The 25,476-nt window shown below is 34.6% G+C and overlaps 2 protein-coding genes across 8 annotated transcripts in view; one reads left to right on the top strand and one right to left on the bottom strand.

Moving 5' to 3' along the window:
* Syt7 (Synaptotagmin 7) overlaps positions 1-25,476 on the top strand; it is a 703,683-nt gene that overhangs the window by 527,936 nt on the left and 150,271 nt on the right. Inside the window, exon 1 of one of the 7 annotated variants that reach the window (XM_074179628.1) lies at positions 9,056-9,304. The exons of 5 other annotated variants lie outside the window; for them this stretch is intronic. The gene's annotated coding sequence lies outside the window, so the exon portion shown is untranslated. Of the gene's footprint in view, positions 1-9,055; positions 9,305-25,476 lie in introns of those variants that run through there. One more of the 7 variants, XM_074179568.1, reaches the window with a different exon arrangement.
* LOC141483798 (uncharacterized) lies at positions 17,853-19,503 on the bottom strand. The gene is made up of 3 exons (XM_074178669.1): positions 18,990-19,503; positions 18,709-18,930; positions 17,853-18,652 (listed from the first exon to the last, which is right to left on the bottom strand). Exons 1-3 carry the CDS (start codon positions 19,179-19,181, stop codon positions 18,005-18,007), a joined length of 1,062 nt encoding a protein of 353 aa, XP_074034770.1. The 5' UTR covers positions 19,182-19,503; the 3' UTR covers positions 17,853-18,004.

Here is a 25,476-nt window from a genome sequence, read left to right as displayed (position 1 = left end):
TTGTGCTGACCAAAGATAAATTTTCATCCAAATTTATTCCGTTTTTGAGTCACGTTAAAAAATGAAGGGACAGTTATTTCGGAATTTAGGAATATGTCTCGAAAAGGAGCCTATCGTTTGTGTGTAAAAAATGTAATTTGAATATTTCCAAAAAGTTTTTACAATAGAAAAATATGAAATAGAATATTGAAAACAATTCACTATGGAAACTGCCGTAGTTAATCAAAGAGATGTGGTTGTTCTGAACATCTGGTCTTGCATTAGCAATACTGGTGAATGGGGTGTAGTAGAGCTCTTTTCTTTGTAAGACTATTACCATCAAAGAGACACTCTACCTAATGTATCCATAATATCGATCCCTTTATATTGCGAATCTGCTGCGCAACAATATCGCATTATGAACATCCGGTCCATATCTAGAATTTCCCTCGCTTTCGTTCAAAACTTTCCCATTCCGTAATATCCCTGAACTCATCAAAAAAGTTTTCGATAATTCCTTGTTATGATCTTCATCACATTCAAATTGGAGGAAAGTCTGTTGGGGATAATTTTTGAGAAGCGGAAAATTGGCTCTGGAACTTTAATTTATATTGTCTGGGTGTTGTCATAATTAGTTTTAGAGGACCGGCACTGATAAAAATTCATTAGGTGTTTCAATTAACCAAAGATGGAGGAGGATGATGATGAAAATACTTGCTAGATTAAAAAGTGTTATCTCTACTTCAACGGGAATATTGCGAATTTGGTATTGAGTTCTAATCCGACTTCAACCAGTTATTTTTTTACCAGAATATATATATATTTGAATAATAATAATAATAATAATAATAGTGAAGTAGTGAAGTGGACTCGGGAGGAGCTGTATCAACTCGACGTAAGGACCCGAAAAATGATGCATCTCTATAGGAGTTTGCATCCCAAATCGTCCGTTCCAAGGTTGTACTTCCCCCGACAACAGGGAGGCCGTGGACTTTTGAGTTTTTAGTGTCTACATGACAGAATGGTACTGGATACAGCCTGTAAAGTCGTCAGGAGTTCGGATCCCCGTCACTGCATGGTCCGTGACCATGAGAGAGCAGAAATTGGAGCATTTCTCCTTAGGGCAGCTGCCCGAGCAGCTGATGAACTCGGTATAGTTTTCGACTCTGAATGAGGTGACTACAACTCTGTCACCGAGTTGTTATAACTCGGTGTAGCCATCATAAGTACATACATACATATAGATGGAGCTGATGAAGTTTTACTTCTGTTGTGTAGTTCGAGGCACAGTCACTTTTTTATTTGAAAATATTTGCGGCCACATTTTGACTGGCACGCTGTCGTAAATGTATTCTCCTATTCACAAATATATCCCGCTGCAGAATAACTACGCTATTGACGTAGTGATTCTGCAGCGGGATCCTAGACTAACCTGTTCACTCGTCATTGCTTGTATTGCATGTATTTTTTTGACAAAAACAACACAGTTAACATGCCTCAACCACCGTCTTCACCAGATTTACACCCCTGAGACTTTTTCTTGTTCCTGAGAACTGCTTCCAAAATTGTAAAAAAGCTGCCACAAGGGTATTATATCTGAGGAAGGGTAAAAATAGAAATTGAGGAATTAATAAATATGTCTTGAGAAAAATTTAAACTCACCTTATTTACTCTCGTATATTTCCATCATCTGTCATACAAAATACAATGCGGTGAATTTCAATTCGATGTCATTCATCATTATGAAGATGAGCGACTGCGACATGTTTGTCGAAAGCTAGCGTGGCGTCACGAGATATGTTCGATTATTTGTACAGCGTCTGAACGGTAAGAAAGGAGAGCATTTAATATTTCAGGTGGCAGACACAAGTTATATATCACAGGTGGACTCATTCATTATAGGATAAATATATCAATAAGAATGAGGATTGAAGAATTGAAATCGTTTCTTAGGTCCCATTATTCAAAACAATACTTTGCTATGTAGAAATCATAGGAAAGCGATACATTTAAATGTATTGACATGTTGAGGTAATGAATAAAGTTTTGTCCTTTATGTTTATCAACAGTCCACAACAGAAGGTCTAAAATGTGAACTTTTTTCGTTTTATAGAAAACAAAATATTTATGTTATTCCAACAGAAATGCAACTAAAAACCGAATCCGTTTTCAACTTTTAACCTTTCGTAATTGAGAGCTTGAATGATAATTTCATTAGCAATATCCATATTGTATATGGAAAATTTACATATTTCACCGGGAAAATAATCCGCAGAGAAGCGTGACAAATTACCATTATACAGTGTTTGAATTACGATTGGTTAACAAAACAGTACTGCTAACGAACCATCGGGCAAACGGAATATTGCATTACACCCGTCAACGTTCAATAAAATTTAATCCTACGTGATCGATTGAATTGTTCTGAATTCTATCCAATTTTTTAATGACTCAATCGATCACCGGAAGCAATTTCGAACATTCGTTTAGCTTAGCTCAGCTGTTTCAACTGATGAGTTTTTTGATAACTGATTTAGGATGATGCTATTTCAGTCAACTGTGTATGATAAATGTCACCTGTCACGTCGATATATCGGCAGGAAAAACAGTCCTCATTTGTGAAGTTTGAACTGCAATGAAATGGAATAATTTCTCAACAGAGGATTTTTGAAAATAATGCAAGCTGTCTGTTCAAAAAATAGGGCGATTTTTTTTATGTTTATTTATTCATCGACTTCTATTTTGTCCCCTAAAATATAATACACTTGTGCCAGCCAGCCGATGTGGCGATATCCTGAGCAACTTCCTTAATAGTCCGGTCAATTTAGACCTGATAACAGTAATGAAATAACAAAATTGCGACAGAGCTAAATTTTGAGGAAAACCTTTATTTCACCATAAAAAATAAAAATTTGAAAGTCCCAATCTGTCCCATGAATGCTTCAAAAGTTATTCACTACTTAATATCACTATTCAATTTCACTACAAAAATAGTGTTACTATAGTAGTTCTTGTGAAAAACAAAAGGAAACTTAACGATATCGATGTTAAAATATTTTCACAAATGATAAAAATAAGTCACTTGTTTACTCGCAACCGGTCTACTGCACCGTGTTGGGGTAGCACTTCTGAGAAACACTTCATATCAACTGATAATTGATGGCGATGTTAGCTGAAGAAGTACTGGAAAGGTACATGGTGGGAGGACGATGCACCGCCGCGAATATCGAAATTACGCAGAAAAGAATTTTGGGCCGTTCCGATACACCGTGCGCGAGTAATGGAAGGTTAATTCAATATTATATAATGACTGGACTATAATAGTCCATTCACATCTTTTCAATCTTCTGTGAAAAGCGTGTACCCCTTGTAAACATTTTTCCGGCTCAGAGCACAATCACCGTATGCCACGGAACACAAGAGAGTTGGACAACAGACTGTCGGTCTTAACAATTACTAGCATTCGACACTTATTCTGTTACCGTTCTCTATGGCAAGTTGACCAACACCAGACTAATGTGGTCTGTGAACATATTTTTTATCGTAATCCTCACAGCTCATTTTCTAAATCATAGATAATTCCTTTCCACTCGTCGTGTCTTTTGGGATTGTCCAACACACGTTTTTTAAACTATAAATTCTACTTCAATCTGGTAAAGAACTTTGCATTCGTATTCATATAAACAATTTTCCATAAAAATCATGAGTCATACTTCGAACTCAAGTCTAACTGAGAAATTCGCATGCTGAAAAATACTCCGTGTGAAAATATATTTAGTCGTCATGGAATTTCTAATTGGCATCAAGTCAGTTGTGTCAGCAATACTGTAACATGTTCGCACTTGTAATTTCGTGACCGAATGTACGTGGGTTCGTCCACGATATATTCCGAATGGAAATTAGTTATTCCATTAGTAAACACCCACTTTGTTCCATATTTCATCGCGACGGGAATATTATATTCATTAATATGGCACGAATTGAAAGTGAAATCATCCACGTGATCTCTAGTGGTAGAGATCAATGGAACTTTAGAATTATAAGGGTATAACCGCATAGGTGAAAACAATAAGTCTTCCAATAAGAGGTTTTCGATGTTACTAACGAATAGAATGAAAATTTCATAACATATATCGAACTTATTTATATGGCAGTACCTACCCAACTAGCAATTTCGTATTTTATAATAGTTGCGGAAAATGTTTCGGACAAATAAATTAAAAAAGAGACAACAAAGGACACTTTTTGTAAACTGGACGTAAATTTCCATTGATTATAAAAATGTCAGTTTTACGCGACAATTGTTTGACAAATTTATTTTGAACACTTTCAATTCTCTGTTGGTAAATTGAATATTGCGGACTCCCAACGACAGATGCAAAGTTCAAACGACTATATACATAAGAGTAATATAGATTAAGAAGAGTTTTTGCATTTTTGAAATGTCTTGTATTTCTTATAATGAAACCCAATAAACGATTAGGTACACATATTACGGTCTTGTCAATGTAGGATTTAAAAATCATTTTGGAAACCATTATCACTCCCAAATCACGTACTTCATCAACTGTTTTGATTGTGTGATTTCCTATTTGATATTGATTTCTGGTGAAAGTTATTTCGTGACATTTATTGAGATTTAAGTATTGGCTACTATTGCCACAGATTTCTGCAAATGCTTCAAGATCATTCTGCAATCTCTCACAGTGCTGGATTTCTTTGATGGATCGATAAATCTTGAGGTCATCGGCATATAACAAAAAGTTGAAATACTTCAACAATATTGTTGATAATAATTATAAAAAGCAATGGTCCCAATTGACTCCCCTGTGGTACACTTGATGTAACCACAAAAGGTTCTGACTGGTAACCGTTAACATCCACAACTTGATACCTTCCTGTAGTGTATGACGATATCCATACTAGAAGATGCTGATCTATCCTGATTTCCGCGAGTCTTTCAATGATCAAGTTGTGACTTATTTTATCGAAAGCCTTGCTGAAATCCATATAGATCACATCCACTTGCATCTGATCATCCATATTCTCTATAGTCTATTTCAAAAGAGTGTAGAGTAATAAAATCTCATTAAGTATTCAAAAGCGCTACAGGGTGATCCGTCAATAAATTCTGTCACTTCCCTAGTCCGCATTGCAAAATTATGTCGTTTCATAAAGAGCAGGTAGGTATCACCCTGTTTTAAGGGATTTGTCCATTGTTATCGACGGATAAATACTGAGCCAGAGGCGCGCTAGTGGGATAATTGCCAAAAGAATATGCATTCATAAAAATTATATTAAAGGAAATAAAAATTTAATACAGCAGAACAGTGTTATTAAAAAAATATAAAATGTAACAATAAAATATATACGAACCGAAATCGGGAAATACTCACAAACACACACGAACGAACTTTACGTATTGAAACACTTGTGGGGACTTTAAATCAATTTATTCACAAAAACGACAAGAACTTTACTGGATACGTTATTACAATTTGACACTTGAACAATACTAAAACTGTGAACTTCCCTTAACGTTTAACAACACTCTATTTATACCCTAATTGAATGTTCTAGAGATTACTAGGTACAATTTTCGAGAACCTTCCGAGAAAATAATTATTCAGACTACCCTTAATTCTAAACCCTAACCTAAGCAAAAGTGTCACTGTCACTGATACACTGGTCTCTGTCCAGATTGCTTATCCCGCTACAGTATATTTACAATTCAATTAAATTATTCTACATCAGTATAGTCTTCATCCGAAGAACTGTCATCATCCCCTGGTGTTATAATTATAGGGTCAACCACCTGATCGACCAAGTTGTCCAGTTCCCACATTTTATCTTCCTCTTTTAAAACATGCTGGATTGCTTTTTGCCAGTTTTCTGATGTGATTTCCATAATGGCTTGATCAAACAATACCTTGACATCTTTCATTTTAAATGTGGTATTGTGCCTTGCAACATATCCTTTAACTTGTGCCCATATAAGTTCTATAGGATTTAATTCGCAATGATATGGCGGTAGGCGCAGCACAGTTACTTTATACTTTTCTGCTACATCTTCTACGGCATATTTCATGAAGCGAGATTTATGTTGTTTTACTATGGCTAGTAGTTCCTTCTTTACTGAATTCGTCTCAAACTGAATACCTTTATTTGACAGCCAGTTAATAATTTCTTGCTTTCTCCAAGCTGAAGTTGGTACCTTCTCTAAGCGCCTTGAATGGTAGCTTGCATTATCCATAACCACGACCGAATCAGCTGAAAGAAATTTTAACATTTCCCCGAAGTAGTCTTCGAAGACATCCGAATTCATGTCCTCATGATAATCTCCCGTCCGGCACGACTCAAAGCTTAACAAACCTTCTTTTAAAAATCCGTCTTCGCTTCCAATGTGAGCAATTATAAGCCTCTTCCCTTTTCCCGAAGGCACTTTAATACCCGTCGAAAGGCCTTCTATGAAAACTTGGCGAGAACTTGTTATATTTTTATCTTGCCACATTTTTTTGACTATATAACCTTCGTTTATCCACGTCTCATCAAGATAAAAAATTTTCTTTTGCTCTCTGCGGTACTGCTTTATAGTTGTCAAATATTTTCGTCTCCAGCAAACAATTTCATCACTTTCCAGTAATAGTGCCTTTCGATTGTGCTTTTCCCAGGCAAAATTCATACTTTTTAAAGTTTTCCATAAAAGTTTTCTGGATATCAAAGGAATATTGTTATCTTGGCTTATCTCGATAAATATTTTTTCAAGAGTGGGTATTTCCTTTTTAAAATAAAACGAATGAACTTTTCTTCGAATGTCACATTTGGTGTCTTCATCTAAGATTTTTATTGGTCTTCCTGATTTTCTCTTGCATGGACTTACCTGGCCTGATATCTTTCTTTCTCGCAATAATTTAAAAATCGTGGACTGTCCAATTCCAGTCATTCGGGCACATCGCTCAACACTTTCTTGCACAGACAAACTAGGGTGATCGTGTTTTATGCAATCATATACATTTAAAATTATAACTTTTTCGCAAACAGATAGCGGAGAATTTTTTACACTTCTTTTCTTTGGAGTAAATGTCCCCATTTTATAACTTTTTCACTATTTCTATATCACAATATCACTGTACGTTTAATTGGTGTAGTAACAATTACTATTATAACTCGAATGTTTAAGACACCATTACAATATATTTAAACCCTTTTTCTTAATTACCTGGGTTTAATAGGTATTGCATGATTGGTGGGCAGGGTCAAAAAGGGATTATTATAATGACATGGCACCTCGGAACTAAGTGTTAACCCTTTTTTGAGAAATCATGCTCAAGTATATGAACCCAAATTGCATATTAAATAAGTTTACAAGAACCACTAAAATTAATCTTAATCTTTTTTTAAGAAATTTTACTTACCTAAATACATGTAGGTACTTAGTTTTAGACCAAATTACTTCCCAAAAATGGCCTTTTATTATTATCTATGTCTGTAATTTTTAATTTACTTTAATTATTAAGTTTAATAATCCTAAGATTTGCCTACGCCCATGGACGACAACGAAATTCAGGCAAATTTTATGACACTTCATGATTTATTACTCTACACTCTTTTGAAATAGACTATAACACATAATCTGTAAAGTCGATTAAATTAGTATCAATGGATCTAGGGGAAAAACCTATATTGTACTATTATTATTTTATTTTGTGCATGATCTAAAATAATTTTATGCATAATTTTTTCAGCCAATTTTCCGGGAATGCATAGTTTGCTGATAGGTCTATAATTCTTAACGTTACGCTTATCACCACCTTTGAGGACTGTCATGACGATAGAAGATTTCCACTTACTAGGTAGATTTCCTACCTGTCTGTAGGGATAAATTATAGATGTGAAAAAGGGGTGGTATCAAGTTCTTTTTACATTTTTTTATAAGTATCCCTGGTACGCCATCTGGACCAGGACACTTCCGTATGTTTATATCTTTCGTTTAAAGTTTGTTGACCTGTGAATCAAACGTTATTTTGGCCTATTTTTTTCATACCTTTCTATTATGCGCAGTACCTGGTGTCCCGGGTAGGGTCCGGCAAACACAGGTATTCGTACTTCTTATTCCATAGATACTAGCCTTACAAAATTTCAGGGTGCATCAAACACTTCATGAAACATGCGTCACTGGCTCTCTGACTATATTGCCTATGACATGAGAACAATACTCCAAAGAAGGTCTGATCCGAGATTTATAAAGCATCAAAAGTTGCTGATGTGTGTACAGTATTCTGGTTCGGAACAGTGTTCCAAGGTTTTGAGAAGCAACCTTTGCAATTCCAGCTACATGATTGTGCCAAGACATATTGGGGTCCTTTTTAACTACCAACAAACTTATCGAAGCAGAAAGCGGAAGTGTCTGATCTGATAGTATTATATCCGGTTCAGAGACATTTATTTTCATGGAGAAAACCGATGCCTGGGTTTTTTGTGGCAGTGAACTAAAACTGGTTACTTCCACCCCAATTGGAAATTACTTCTACATCCTCATTAAGGTATTCAACCTCCTGCTGCCGGTGAAGATGTGCTTCTACAGCCGATGTCCTTAAATCTACATGAAATGACGAGACAAGTGTGTTGTCGTCAGCAAAGCAATATATTGGACCATTGGTTTTTCACAATAAGTCATTGATATACAATAAAAAGAGGTTGGCGACAATATGGATTCCTGTGGAACACTGGGAAAGTATTCTAGAGATATTCATCGACAGCCACTTGCAGGGAACGTTCTTCCAGGAAGTTGAAGAGCCATACACAAAAATGATCCGGCAAGCCACAGCATGGATTATCCCTTTTCTGATATCAGTTCCTTCGTGAAAACCGTATCAAAATTCCCAAATATACCCGCAGCTTCACAAAAACCCTCATACATTCTCGGAAATCCTGGATTCGCTTCCTCAGACAGCTCCTTCCGAAAAATGTCTTTCTTCCATCTCCGCATAAGCGACCACTTAGCGAGTTCCACCTGGTATTTCGATGATCCCTTCTTCTCAAGCCACAAGTGGTAGCAGGCCTGCCTTTCTCTGACAGTTGCGCTCCGCTCTGCAGTACGTCGCGAGCGTATTTCACTTGTTTTCCCACTTTCGATTTTACACGCAGCCCGTTTCGTGCTCCTTTCGAAGTTTTCCGTTCAGTATTATGTTGACGTTCTGCGGTCGTTTCTGTTGAACAATTGACACCAGTTTTGCCGGTATTGTGATTTCTTTCGTTCGAGTGTAGTACTGGGAAGGTTGATAAACAATTGATTCACGGCAGTGGTTCCAGTGAGAAGTTTGCGGTAGATTATTGTTGTCTCTTGATTATTACCTTGAATCCCTAGAGAGAGTCACGTAATTGTTTTTTGTTTTGAATATTTTATCGTTTATCTCCACTGAGGTTATACATTTCACCAATTTTTCAACCTCGAATGAGGAAACTAATTCATAGAGGTAGTTCGCTTGATTGAGAACCTGAATTTTGTTCACTAGTCACAATGCGGATATGCTAATTCAAAAACCAGTGAGTAAACTAAATCGATTTGATCATTGTCCACCTTATCTTTGGCATTGAAAAGGAAATCAGATAACCTAGCATGGTGTCTGAATGCCACTTCCACATTGTTTTTTCTGAAGAAACCTGCAATTATCTCTGTTCTTTTCCAAAATATGTTAGAGTTACCCTTTTCTTGATTTCTGGTTGTTTGACCTGAGGGGGGTATATTAATCTGTAAGTGAATTTACGGCTTTGTTTTCTGACTAACTTCTGGATAGTACCTGCGTTGAAACGTGTCCTATCTGTGTAATTATAATAATAATAATACGTTTATTGGTCCTTAATGTGAGCATACAAGAAGCTATAGACCAAGTCAAGGTATACAAAATTGTAGTAGAATATATTAATATAGGTATATATAAATATATATATATATATATATATATAGATATATATATATATATATATATATATATATATATATATATATATATATATATATATATAAGTGAATAAAATAAAATAAATAAATGCTATATGCTAGACACGAAACTGCTTTATAAATTTTCAAGTCGTCTGCATAAAGATCAATTTCAACATTATTTAAACACTTCGTGATGCCCGACCATAGACTAACAGTTGTTGATTGCCATAAATTGCCTAAGGCCAGTCACCTAGGAGCTCAACAGAGATAGAAGGTTGCATGTATACCAAAATTTCCAAGCTTATAACAAGGGTCAGGTGATGAACCCTGTCGAAAGCCTCAGAAAAATCGGTATACACTACGCAGGTGGAGACCCAGTTCTCTATAGATTCTAGAACTTGTAAACATCTTCCAAACTTTCTTTCATGAGATAAAGGTTATCTAAAAAACACCTCATGATAATAATCATGAAAAAAATCACAGATTTTCTACAGAGAGGCTTTTCACGGTAGAAGTATTTTATTTTCATCAGTGCCCAGGTTATGTTATGAGCTCTAAGAAAACATATGTATCCCACACTCATTCTACTCGAACAAAAGTGAATCAAACAATGCTCTCTCTACTCATCTGAATATGGAAGAATCTATTTATGACATCACCCAGTGGGAATTGTTGTTTTTCATTTCCCCACGTTACAATTTAGTCTCGTGAATATAATAATGGAAAAATGTTTCTACTCCTTCTCTGAATCGAAACCAAATGATGTCAGTTTTGAAGCACAAAAAGCTCTGTTCCAGGCTATAAGTTTATCAACCTGTATTCTAAAATTCAATTAGTGAACAATAACATACTGTAGACCTGTTGATCGGTCTTGTTTTTCCAAGTTTTATCGTTCGACTATGAAAGAACAATAAAAATAGGCAATAAACGAGCAGACATATCATTTGGTCATGTAGAAAGCGAATGTGGAAGAAATGGTGAGTTTCAATCTAATTGTTCTGTTTCAACTATCGTATGCTCAGAATTTCTTTCAACATGAATTGATAGATTTTGAGTCGATATAATTTCCACATGTCCAAAGTATTTCGAAATATCTGCAACATTCTTTGTTTTCCATCATTATTCACTTCTTTCAAAATATATGTATTTGTGACTCTGAAATGTCTCTCAGTATTTGAGAATCAACCGAATGTGGTTCAAAATCATATTTACGCTATGCTTTTGTTAAAGAACCTCAAGTTCCATAGATTAGTACTTCTAAACGGAAATTTCTCACGTGTTTTATCAATAAAATGATCCGAGATATGATATCTCGATTCCTATCACAGATATCATATATAAAATATTGGAAAGTCAATAATAGTTCAATGTGAATACTTCCAAATTTTGCCTAGGGATCTATTTTGTCTTGCAGATATTGATCTTTTTTGTTTTCTCTGTAGCTGAATGTGCTACGGAATTTGCTTCGGAAAATAATGAGGACACTAATGAGTATGTGGTTATTATCGAACACTTTTATCATTCTATTCTGTCGAACTGAATACGAAAGGGAATAATTAACTTCGCTTTTGTTAGTACAAAGCGCAAGGAAAGCAGTGGCACGTGTCACATTGTTTCTGAGACTTGAATCAACATATCTTTTATAATTTTATTGTATACATATTTTATAATGTTTTATTCAACTATGTTTCAATATTCGTGTATTCACAACTGTTTTCCATACCACTTTTCAACATAAAACCTCAAAATAGATGAATTAGTTTTTGAAGTTATGAAATAAAATGACCCATGCGCAACCGTCAGGTCTCAAATGGGATTTCTCTTTGTTTATTTACTAATTGGACTAGATTAAGGTAAAAGACCGTGTGAACGTTGTTATTATCAATATTATATCAATATTTTTTGGGAAAAAAAGTTTTTGGCTTTCTACTACTCCATCTTGATACAAAAACAAGGATGAGGGAATATTCCAAAGAAAGGAAGGAAGTAATCAATTTCAAAATAAGTAACTCTAAACATGGATGTGTAGATCATCAATATGGAATGACTTAGTAAGATATAAGTTAGTTACCCCTAGTTTATAATAATGCAAGGTAAGGTAAGGTAAGTTAATGCAAAGAGGTAAGGTAAGGTATCCATTTTTTGACGTTCACGAAAAAGTAAAGTATGAAGAATTGCCATAGTGATTATAGGTTTTGGTAATTTTTGGGTTGGCAGGAATGTATAAATAAATATTGACATTCAATTTTCATAATCTTGACAGCAGCAATCATTCATATGAAATAAATAATAACTTTCATTCCTATCATATTATGGAAGACGCATATTTTATATCATTAATAGAACAATACCTAATGGTAAATTTTCGTTTTGTGGACACCCGGCGATTTTGAAAAAAAATTTGATTGTACTTACGTATTTTGATGCGTAGATTACGAATTCGAAAGAAAAAAGCGGCGCTCTTCCTTATTTAAAAAGTTACGGCCCTTCAAAGTTCAGAAAAAGGCAACTTTTCAGCCTTCTTTTTCACCAAATAAACTATTTAAAAACACAAGCATTCATTTACTAGGTCACCTTTACACCTTATTCCTCCTTCTTTTACACTTTTCACTTCAATAATCAAAATTTTTCTTATAAAAATGTTAAAAAATGTATGGAGCTGCTTTTTTGGTTATATATCACTGTATTTTACGTTTTTAAGGTCAATGATATGGTTGGTACGACTGATGCAGTCAATATTCATAAAGTAATTCAAATGTTTTTTTGCCTTCATTCTTCAGGTCGTAAATCAGGTCACGTAAGTCACCAGGAGAAGCATTCGTTTTTAAATTAAGTTTTTTATAAGAAAAATGTTGATTATTGGAGTGAAAAGTATCAAAGAAGGAGAAATAAGGTGTAAAGGTGACCTAGTGAATAAATTCTTGTGTTTTTAAATAGTTTATTTGGTGAAAAAGAAGGCTGAAAAGTTTCTGAACTTTGAAGGGCCGCAACTTTTTAAATAAGGGAGAGCGCCGCTTTTCTTTTCGGATTCATAATCTACACATCAAAATACGTGTAGATTATGTACAGTCAAAAATTTTTTCAAAATCGCCGAGTGTCCACAAAACGAAAATTTACCCTTTTTTTCAACAATGAAGGCGCTAACAATTTCACTGAATGTTCAAAACATATTGTGTCCATTCTTCTGTACACAAAAATTGATCCTCATCATTTTTCATTCTTTCAAATTACTGAAATTGCCCCTATGTCTTTCTGCTTCTCAGAATGGGTCTAACATTTAACCTCCTCCTTTTTCCTTTCTTTCTCTTGAGTAAAAGATACACACTTACTATTGACACGAACGCGGCATTTTTTGTATTCATATCCCTCAAAAGAAAAATCAAATTTCACAATGTGACGTTTGAGTTTATCTGGTGACATTACCTTTACACCATTCGGATATATTTGTCAAAGTTCGTAGTATGGCGCTTTCTGATTGGTCGGAGGTAAGAACGCAACGCAGAAAGTTGAAAATAGCCAACTTGTTACCTTGCATTACCTTGCCTTACCGAAGTTACTTTACCTTACTTATCTAGAACGCAAGTGTGTTTTCTCATTGATTCAACTTTCTCACTTCACCTCACCTAATTACCTTTCGTTTTTATAAACTAGGGGTTAGAGTAGTGATGTTTTGGAGACCGTGCCAATAATTTTTTGACTACAGTTGAATCTGTAATATCTCACATATAACTTCATCCACTCCTCCTGAACTTTGATGAACAGCTTGAAGCTGGGAGAATTATGTAAACAGCTCAACATTCAATAACCTCCAATCAACAGGCATAGTTTGTTCGTTTACATAAACTGAAGTGAACACCGGGTGCAAATTGCATCGCTCCTTAAATGTCAACTATAAGGTGAACAGTAGAAATATCTATACGCTGTCTGTTCGAAAAATTGTTTTTTTTTTTATTTTTCTCAATAAATATTTATTCATTCATCAATTTCTACTTTGTCTCCTTCAAAGTAGTTTGATATGTCACTGTCAATATTTCAAGTGTTTTTGTGCCCTTAATTTAATTTTTTACACAAACTTTTACGCAAATTATTCGTTCCTTTTTTTCAATAACAGAAAAGACAGTAGTAACTTTTTTTGCCTCTACCATCAAACTCAACATGTTGATAATAATAATAATAATAATAATGACCATGAGAGAGCAGAAATTGGAGCATTTCTCCTTAGGGCAGCTGCCCGAGCAGCTGATGAAATCGGTATAGTTTTCGACTCTGAACGAGGTGACTACAACTCTGTCACCGAGTTGGAACCCGTCCAGCAAAAAGCTCAGATAAAAACCGCAGAGATCACCTTACTTCTGCAGAGACACAAGGATAAGCCACTGCTTGGGGTCTTCTTCAAGTCTTCTTCAACATTGGAGACCTTGGTTTATTAAAGCGCTTGACGTTTGCTTTTCTCAGGTCGAGTGGGCTGAAGTCGGAAACTGAGGGGTTCATCATGGCTTGCCAGGATGGTGTCTTCAACACCTTAGTCTACCGCAGTCGCGTGATGGGTATAGAGATTCCTGACACAAGGTGCAGGGACTGCCGCGAGGCGCCCGAGATCCTAATGCACTTGCCATCAGCATGTCCAGCATAAGCGGTCTCGGCCTATATCCATCGACATAACGCGGCCTTAAGACTGCTGTATTACCATCTACGGCACTCTTACGGTATTGAAGAGACACCGGTGTTGCCCTACTCTCGGGGAGATATAGAATCCGTTGTGGGGAACGAGAAGTGTCGAATTTATTGGAACTATTCGTTCCCCACCCTCAGGCTCATACAAGCTAATAAGCCTGATGTAGTCCTTCTCGATCACCAGAGCAAAACGATATTTGTCGTGGAGTTTTCAGCTCCTGGCGAGACGAATATCGTCAGAAAAGAGGAGGAAAAACGGATAAAATATCGAGATTTTCTCTTCGAACTCCACAGACTCTATCCAGATCACTCTGTCAAGATGGTTGTTCTGATTATTTCAAAACTTTTTTGACATCTGTCGAAGAAGTAAAGAAATAAGCTATCAAAAAAGGAATAACTGCGTATATATTCGAATTTTTTATCCATTTCTGAAGACGGAGGCAGATTTTGGCCTCCGAAACGTAAAAGATAAGTATTATTTCTTAATAATTTTTTGATAGGTAAAATTGTTAAATACTACAAGTTACTGATAAATGAAAGATTTTTCTTTGTGAAAAATACTTTGATTTTTACGCAGTAACTTATTGGGGTAAACTAAAAAGTTTGCCCTTCTACACTTGTATAAAGTTCTCCATTATAATTTTTATATTTTTTCAGATTGTGGAAGGTAACAATTACCCAAAAAAAAGGTCGATAAAAAAATTGATAACAGACTTGTGTCATCTGCGATAGATAGTTTTGAAGTGACGTTGGTTCAGGTTTAGATTACATAAGTCGTTCAAATGAATGACGAACAAAACATCTGAAACTATTAATATTTGTTTGAGACGAGTAAACCAACATACGAAAATGAAAAAATCGCTATTCAAATGTACGAAGCTTATGAAATTTAAACATTCACCTCATTTTCTCAACCGTCCACCTATAGATTTATGCCATTATTATTAAATGTGACCCAAGAACACCGTTAAGTTTTAAACAAACTTGATGCCACTCTTATTCTCATCTAACTTCTTCACTTTGTAGTAAAATAGTTGAATCCAACAACAACAATTCTCCCAAACACCAAAATTGTAACACTTTTCTAGACGGTTATTTCAACAATTAAAATAGTCGGGTTGGCATAGTAAACAAGTGATGTGAACAATAAGCTGTCAAGATTACCGATAAGGTTATACAAACCAACTTTTACAGTCATTTATTGATGATTTTTCGACTTTTGATCATAGTTTTTTTAAATTTTGCTGCCATTTCAAAAACAATAGCTTATGGAAGTCAACGATCTTCAGTTTCGGACTCCGGAAGTCGGTTTGAACAATTTCAAGCGAGGAATAACTACTTCATCCTGCACTAACACCTGTCGGATATAATCCAACGCCCTTCGTGGTATCAGCCAGGGAAGTAGTTGTTTTCTGATAGGTGTCAGTCCAATCAACTTTTTTTTTGCTGGAAATGAAGCTGTTCAGAATGTATTTGAAAATATCTATTCAAATCAAACTGTATACACTCAAAGGTATATATTTCTTATAAAATATATAAGACTATCGGTATCCTCTCTTCGCTGATATTAGTTCTATCGATAAAGTCAATATTCGGAAAGAGTTGTTGAAAATGTATATTACTTTTCTGTGTTTTCCACATCTATATGTCAGATCAACGTCCATATGAAGTGATTCAATTTTCTCTTGAGCCATTTTTTTCATATAGATTTGCATGAGCAGGATATATATTGTTAGGCTATTTTCGACTTCAGGATTGACGCCGTTGATTAAATATTTTGAACTTTTCATCCATACTTTTTTCAGTGGACCATTAACAATTCTTCTCATACTTGTTTTACACAAAAAATAATTCCAGGCATTTTACATGGAAATTAAAATACTTCCTTGAAGAATTCGCTGTTGGCAGAATTTGTAATGAAACGTATCGAGAGAAGATGCTAACGAACGGAATTCTTCATTACGACCTCCGAGTCTTTGATAGGAGGAAAGAAAATAACAAGAGGTTCAGGAGTTTAGATTGGAATTAGGTCAGGTTGAATTGTTCCACATAAAAAAATCCAGTTGGCTCAATATTGAAATACTTTGAAACAACACCCGAACTTTTCAGTGATTGAAACGAATCACTGCGTCAAGAAAATTAGGAATGAATTGAAATTTCAATTCTGTTATCAGATTTGAGCTGTTTAATTTCTTCTTCATTAAATTCATACAATCATCTTCTGTTGGAACACTGAATCTGATTTGAAAAAATCGTTAACTCAATATATCACCTGAAAAATGTAAACGTAAATATTCAAAGTCTGAAGATAACGCAATCTGAAAAACAGAATGATAATTTCACCTCCGTTCACTTATTGAGTACATAAGATCTCATACTCACTACTTGTTTTCTTTATAGAAATGAATTTTTACTTTCGAATGGATAATTTGGTGTATAAACATGATTATTTTTAATGGATTGTGAAAAACCACAGAAGTGGTTTTCATACAGCAGTCAGTATATGACATGAATGTTCTTTTTTGTGTGGCTAAAGGCTACAGACGTTAATTGATTTCCACTGGTTTTTCAGCTTCAGCGAGTCATTTATTGTGAACTGAGTCCTTGAAATTTACATTTTTCATCAGTTGAAAGCGATATTTTGGTATTTATTACTCAATTTATTCATTTCAAAAAAAACCACTGATATTTTGTATCTGAAAAATGATTATTCCTGTTGCCCTTAATGGAAAACTTTTGTCCAGAACAACTGAATCCTGCATATACTGCATTTTTTAAGAAACAAATATATATTTTCAAAATCATTCATCCATTATATCTGTATATTTTCGTACCTTCGACTTCAGTATTATCTCACAATCATTATGTATCTCAGTGTCATTACAGTCGATTATAGTTTATAAATTAGTTTCCGATCGAAAACCGATTATGTGGGAAGGAAATGAAAATAATCCAAAAGGTACTGATGATATTTTCAGAAACCGTCATCATTTTCTATTATGACGTCCAATGCTTCGATTTCTGTAAGGTAATGGTTATAATAAATTGATATAGGTGGCCATTACTACGTGGTAGAATATCGTCATGAAAAACGAGAAATAAAACTTTCTGAAAATAATTGGGAATATTAGTCCTTATATATCTATTACCTACAGTGGTGTTTAGTGTAACATTTCACACATACCTTCAGATCCATGTATCAGTTGGATGAGAATTGAAATTAATGACGATCCAACCTCAAATATTGACTAAAGAACATTTATTTCTGACCGGGATATTATAAGCTTATATCGTCATAGTTACGCTATCAATAAAGAGGGTCATAACTCCCTTGGGACATTATAGATTTTATAATTCCCTCTACCTTTCACAAGTAAAAATAAATAGAAATGAAAACTGAACCATATTTTATTTATTCACGTCATTACGAATAATAAATGTACAATTTTGAAATGTTCCCTGAAAATTACTTCCGCCACTGGAAACAATTTCTTCTTTTGTATGGCTGGAGCTTCTGTTCACTACAGTCGAGGTACCTGCCTCTTCTGATGACAAAGTAGACAACATACGCGCCGTTTTATTTCTCAATTCGATGCTATTCTCCAAATACCCCTCCGCCACCGTGGAACTTTTCCAACCTCCGTGTCTTTTTAAGTTATTCATAGTTGCTCCTGCATTGGCTAGAGCAGTAGCAGAAGTGCGACGAAGGCAATGTCCCGTATAGGAAGATGAGTTTGGCAATCCTAAATACATTGCGATTTTGCTGGGGATTTTCCCAAACATGTTTTTTCCAATTGGCTGAGATGTACATTTATTTTGTCGGAAGCTCAAAAAAAATCGTTCAATACCTTTAGGACGCAAAGACATATAAAGTATTAATAAAGACAAAGCGGAGAACTCTTTTTCATCCACAACTGTAAATTTCTTCGATACACCAGTTTTACTTTCCGGTACGTTCACTACCATAACGGAATCCCGGTCCTCTATATCCGATATCTTCATATTCAAAAGTTCCTGACTTCTGCATCCTCCAAAATAACCCATAATCAAAACAACCTATAACAAAAAAAGGAGATAAATACACACAAAAAGGAAAATAAGAAAAAAATTACCTTATGCAATAAATGAATATCATTAGGAGCGTCCTTTAGGAATCTGATAACATCTTTAGGAGATAAAACAGCAGACTTTTCCGGCTTATAACTCTTACTCTTCCGTTTCAAAAAAACCTGTAGTTCATTGAACTTGGTGATATCTCGTTTCTCATGTATAGTCACCATCGATTTTAGCATTGACCATTTAGTCCATAAAGAATTCGGACTATACGTTTCTGACTGAAACGAATAAACACAATTACTACCAAATCTACCGAAAAACATAGAAAATTCTTTACCAGTTCTTGAAAATATGCCAGAAATACAGTTTCAGTGACATCTTTTGGCATAACATTTTTCCGTGTCAGCCAGTCCAGATATATCTTGTATTCTTTTTGGTATACGGCTTCACTTTTCGATGGAATTAATGATTCTCTTGCTTGTTCAGCTTTTTTCAAAATATCCTCCATTATATTTGGGGTAGAAAACATGTTTTCACCGCAAACACAGCTTGATAACAAAGTTCTGTTTATAAACAAGTAACATAGCAACAACCTAGCAACAAGAAAACTCTACTATAATCAACGGTACCTGATTCAAATATACCGGGAAGGTAATGAATTGGTACATTTTTCCGTTTCAAAAATGAACAAAATTTTATTGAAATCGGTCAGAAATAAAATTATCTATGTACCACGGGAATTAATGAGCCTTAATAACCTCAGGCAATTGCTGTCCCTCGGGCCAGAGGCCCTCGGGACGCAAACTTTGCCATCGGTAATTAAGGCCCTCCTAATTCCCTTGATACATAAATAACTATAACAACACCAAGATAATTAATCTCGATCTTCCCGGATACAAAAGCAAATGGTAGACAGAAAATACCGATTCCTGTTGCGAATAAACCCCAATCCCATTGTCTCCAGTTCAATAAACGACGCCCCAATCTAGAAAGTAACAAAACCGTACTTCAACCCTTGTATAGTGTTAGATACAGCGTGTAGCCTCCAGGTATTGCACTTCCAATACAGGTACATGGCTTAATTAATTCAAAACACATTCGAACCGCTTACGAAAATACATTAAGGTATTTGTAGAGCTCAGGCGGGGCATTTAGAAACACTTGAACATCAGTTCGCTAAACAGCTGAAGTTCAATTACACTTTGCTGGATGGGTTGCTATTACTTATAGTTTAGTCAATGAACTTTTTCTCAACAGCACCTATATTCTTGAAAATTTAGTTTTTTATTCTCTTTACCTTCTACTTTGAAGTTAGCCCTGTACCGGGGGTTTGTTTTACTTTGGTGGTGGTTAACACCCCTTTTCGGGAGTAAAACTATGTCTCATAGAAAAGCAGTACAGGAATGAATAGTTAATGAAAAATGATCGGTTTATGGACTCTGTGAACCCAATATGATGAATAGCTAATAAAAACGATCAGTTTATGGACTCTGTGAACCAAATATGATGAATAGTTAATAAAAAATTATCGGTTTATGTATTCTGTGAACCCAATATGATGAATAGCAGATAAAAAAATAACCGGTTCGTGGACTCTGTGAACCCAATATGATAAATAGCTGATAAAAAATGATCGGTTTATGAACTCTGTGAACCAAATATGATAAATAGCTAATACAAAAAGTATCGGTTCATGGACTCTGTGAAACCAATATGATGAATAGCTAATAAAAAAATTATCCCAATATGATAAAAAGCTAATAAAAAATTATCGGTTTATGAACTCTGTGAACCCAATATGGTAAATAGCTAGTAAAAAGGATCGGTTTACGTACTCTGTGAACCAAATATGATAAATAGCTAATAAAAAATGATCGGTTTATGGACTCTGTGAACCCAAAATGATGAATAGATAATAAAAAATGACCGGTTTATGGGCTCTGTGCCAATGGAAAATGGTTGGTTTATGGACTCTGTGAACCAAATATGATAAATAGCTAATACAAAAAGTATCGGTTCATGGACTCTGTGAACCCAATATGATGAATAGCTAATAAAAAAATTATCCCAATATGATAAAAAGCCAATAAAAAATTATCGGTTTATGAACTCTGTGAACCCAATATTGTAAATAGCTAGTAAAAAGGATCGGTTTACGGACTCTGTGAACCAAATATGATAAATAGTTAATAAAAAATGATCGGTTTATGGACTCTGTGAACCCAAAATGATAAATGGATAATGGAAAATTACCGGTTTATGGGCTCTGTGCCAATGGAAAATGATCGGTTTATGGACTCTGTGAACTCAATATGATAAATAGCTTATAAAAAATGGTTGGTTTATGGACTCTGTGAACCAAATATGATAAATAGCTAATACAAAAGTATCGGTTCATGGACTCTGTGAACCCAATATGATGAATAGTTAATAAAAAAATTATCCCAATATGATAAAAAGCTAATAAAAATTATCGGTTTATGAACTCTGTGAACTCAATATGGTAAATAGCTAGTAAAAAGGATCGGTTTACGGACTCTGTGAACCAAATATGATAAATAGTTAATGAAAAATGATCGGTTTATGGACTCTGTGAACCCAAAATAATAAATGGATAATAAAAAATGACCGGTTTATGGGCTCTGTGCCAATGGAAAATGATCGGTTTATGGACTCTGTGAACCAAATATGATGAATAGTTAATAAAAAATTATCGGTTTATGGATTCTGTGAACCCAATATGATGAATAGCAGATAAAAAATAATCGGTTCGTGGACTCTGTGAACCCAATATGATAAATAGCTGATAAAAAATTATCGGTTTATGAACTCTGTGAACCAAATATGATAAATAGCTAATACAAAAAGTATCGGTTCATGGACTCTGTGAACCCAATATGATGAATAGCTAATAAAAAATTATCCCAATATGATAAAAAGCTAATAAAAAATTATCGGTTTATGAACTCTGTGAACCCAATATGGTAAATAGCTAGTAAAAAGGATCGGTTTACGGACTCTGTGAACCAAATATGATAAATAGCTAATAAAAAATGATCGGTTTATGGACTCTGTGAACCCAATATGATGAATAGCTAATACAAAAAATATCGGTTTATGGACTCTGTGAACCCAATGTGATGAATAGCTAATAAAAAAATGATCCCAATATGATAAAAAGCTTAAAAAAAATTATCGGTTTATGAACTCTGTGAACTCAATATGATAAATAGCTAGTAGAAAGGATCGGTTTACGGACTCTGTGAACCAAATATGATAAATAGCTAATAAAAAATAATCGGTTTATGGACTCTGTGAACCCATTATGATAAATAGATAATAAAAAATGACCGGTTTATGGGCTCTGTGCCAATGGAAAATGATCGGTTTATGGACTCCGTGAACTCAATATGATAAATAGCTTAAAAAAAATGGTCGGTTTATAGACTCTGTGAACCCAATATGATGAATAGATAATAAAAAATGACCGGTTTATGGGCTCTGTGCCAATGGAAAATGATCGGTTTATGGACTCTGTGAACTCAATATGATAAATAGATAATAAAAAATGACCGGTTTATAGGCTCTGTGCCAATGGAAAATGATCGGTTTATGGACTGTGTGAACCCAATATGATAAATAGATAATAAAAAATGACCGGTTTATGGGCTCTGTGTCAATGGAAAATAATCGGTTTATGGACTCTGTGAACTCAATATGATGAATAGCTTATAAAAAATGGTCGGTTTATGGACTCTGTGAACCCAATATGATGAATAGATAATAAAAAATAACCGATTTATGGACTCTGTGAACCCAAAATGATAAATAGATAATAAAAAATAACCGATTTATGGGCTCTGTGAACCCAATATGATAAATAGATAATAAAAAATGATCGGTTTATGGACTCTGTGAACCCAATATGATGAATAGATAATAAAAAATAACCGATTTATGGGCTCTGTGAACCCAATATGATAAATAGCCAATGGGAAATGATCGGTTTATAACCTCTGTGAACCAAATATGGATAGATTGTAGGTTGTAATAAAAAAAACACTTCATTGTGGAATTTTCACTAAACGGCCAGTTATATCATATGTTGAAGGTTAGTTTTCTTTGGACAAACGGTAAATTCAAAATTTTCAACGTGTAGCAACTGAAACACAATGCATCCTTCGATATAATCCTGGAAAACATTTTTTGGGTTCTCAAAAAAACCTTTATTTTTGTTTCTCCTCAGCTCCAAAACTGAGCGAGTAATAACGATAAAAATATTGGTCCCTATTTTTTAGAAAATCACTTTTCAATCACCACTTCAAAATGAAATAATCATTACAATTCTACAACTCGCTTCATATGCTTGTAATGTGCTCTGGAAGTTTGATTGGTTCAAAGTACTCAGTTTTGTAAAAATTAGTGCTTGAAGTGGAAAGAGGATGTTTGTAAATTTTCCAAAAGATGTCTTTTCTCCAAAGATTGATTGGATGATCCGAAAAATATATTTTCAATACTACATATGATAATTTTTAAGTTATTTTCAACAAGGTCGATTATTTCAAAATTGCAAAAATCTCTTCCAGCTCGAACTTTTCCAAAACTAAGCACTTCAAAACGATTGAGCATGTGGAACATATCGCAAGTAGATGCATGAAATAAAACAGGAAATGGTGACGATTATTATGTTGTGGTGATAATTTCTACATTTTTGTCCTCGAAACAAAAATAGGTACCAACATTGTTTCCGTAATAACCTCGATTATATGCTATGGACCTTTGCATAAAACAGAAACAATGATTTTTCTGATCACTTTCAGAGTTTCCTCAGAAAAATGCTTCGTCTTTTGGTTGCTGATTCTATTTCCGGGCAACCGTACACTGGCAACTTTTAAACCTCAGTGAATTAATAAAAATTTTCGAAATTTCATTCAGAATTTATTTTCGATAGGGTACGATGGAATTACATCTCCAAAATTGATAGCAACGCATTTTTCAATAGTTCGTATTGGAGTCTCTAGCGTAAATGGTTTCCAGTAGCAACTCATTAATTTTCAGTACACAGGTACTAATAATACAGATTGTGTTTTATTTTTGTAATTGAGAAGTTTTTTGACCAAAGTTTCCAGTGTGAGGACGGCCTTATTGAAACTCGCACCTTCGCCATAAGTTATAAGTTTGATTGAAAGAACAATTTGTTCAGGACAGTCTCGACTTACCTATACTGTAGACTGACACTTATCAGGAAAAAACTAATCCCCTGGCTAATACCACGAAGGTCGTTGAATTATATCCAACAGGTGCCAGTACAGGAATCTTCACAGAAGTATTTCCTGCATGTGTGTTGGCGATACAACTGCTGGGATCGATTTTCAATTAGGAAAGGGCACACTTGCAGACCGGTCGGATATGATCCAACAGCCTTCATCGTATTAGCCAGGGAAATAATTGATTCCTGACAAGGGTCAGTCCATTAACCTATAGTGTAGATAAGTCGAGACTAGCCTGAACAATTCGTGTTTTCAAGTATGCTCACTGAATATATGATATAAGTAGGTCATCCGCCATAAAGTCAACAGTGTACCTTCGCCATAAATTCGATGATGCGCCTTCGCCATAAATTCGGCTGGGCACCTTCGCCATAATCCCGATGGTATTACTTCGCCAAAATTGACAAGGTGTGTCTTCGCCGCAAATCTGACTGTTATTTTGACGCGGGTTCGCCGCTGCGCCTTCGCCATTTATATATCGTAGTTTTGTCTTTCGTTCTATGAGTGCTTTCGCCATATGTTCAATTGGGCTTTCGTCTTACATTGAAATTTCAAGAGTAAAAAAATACATATAATTTAACACAAGTATTTCTAGGCACCCGCGGCTTTTTTTTATGCTGTCATTTTACTTTTCCTCACTGATTTGTCGACACATGTATCGAATTATTTCATTTTTCTACTCCATAATCCAGACAAGATTGCTATAAAATTTGATTAAATTCTTGAATGTTACCGCGTGATTAACCATGAAGTGTCTAAATGAATATTCAGACTGTTTGAAACTTCTGAAATCAATTCTTTGTGAAATATTTTTCCATTATAATTCCCACATGAAGCGTTGATACTGAAATCCACCCTCTTCATTCACAACCATAAAGAGCATAAATTTGTGGTGATTTCAGTTTGCCAGAATATTGCTCGCAACATTCTGTTACATCGGGTAGTATCATATTGACTCGACAATTCGTGATATATGTTATTGTTGTCGTGATACATACACCATATTGTATATTCCAATAAATGAACTGCAAGGTTCAAAGCAAATTATAATCGTATAGATGTATGAATTTTAACTGTGTGATTGAAAGAATATAATTTTGTAGGGGAGAACGATTTTGGCTTTCCATCATTGAATATCAATATCACGAATGACGCTCTGTTTCAACAAATAAATCTGAGACTAGGAGTGGCAGTAAAAATGAAATGAAATGCAATTGTTTTTCATTAATGTTTTTTCAAGATTGAAATATTGAATAAGATGTTAACAAAAAATTGGAAACGGATGCAACTCAAAAAGTTGAAACATTTCGAATAACATTTGCATGAGAATCAAACTTTATCAAAAATTACAAGCAGAAGTAAAGTAGTCTTCTAAGAAAATTTCAGGAGACCTAATTCTCATTGAATATTATGTTCGAATTGAATGCGTTTATCTCAAAATGACAAAGCGAAATGAATTCACCACAACATGAATATCAAAAAGCCTCCAGTAAATTATAGAAAATGTAAACTATGAACTAACTTGAAAAAAAATAAATGAAGCGAAGAAATGTC

The sequence above is a fragment of the Leptinotarsa decemlineata genome, unplaced genomic scaffold, assembly GCF_025532065.1.
Source record: "Leptinotarsa decemlineata unplaced genomic scaffold, Ldec_3_MD MMD2_P_RNA_scaffold_1, whole genome shotgun sequence".
Taxonomy (NCBI): Eukaryota; Metazoa; Arthropoda; class Insecta; order Coleoptera; family Chrysomelidae; genus Leptinotarsa; species Leptinotarsa decemlineata.
Note: the sequence above shows the minus strand (reverse complement) of the source record. Positions and strands in the feature narration are given on the sequence as shown.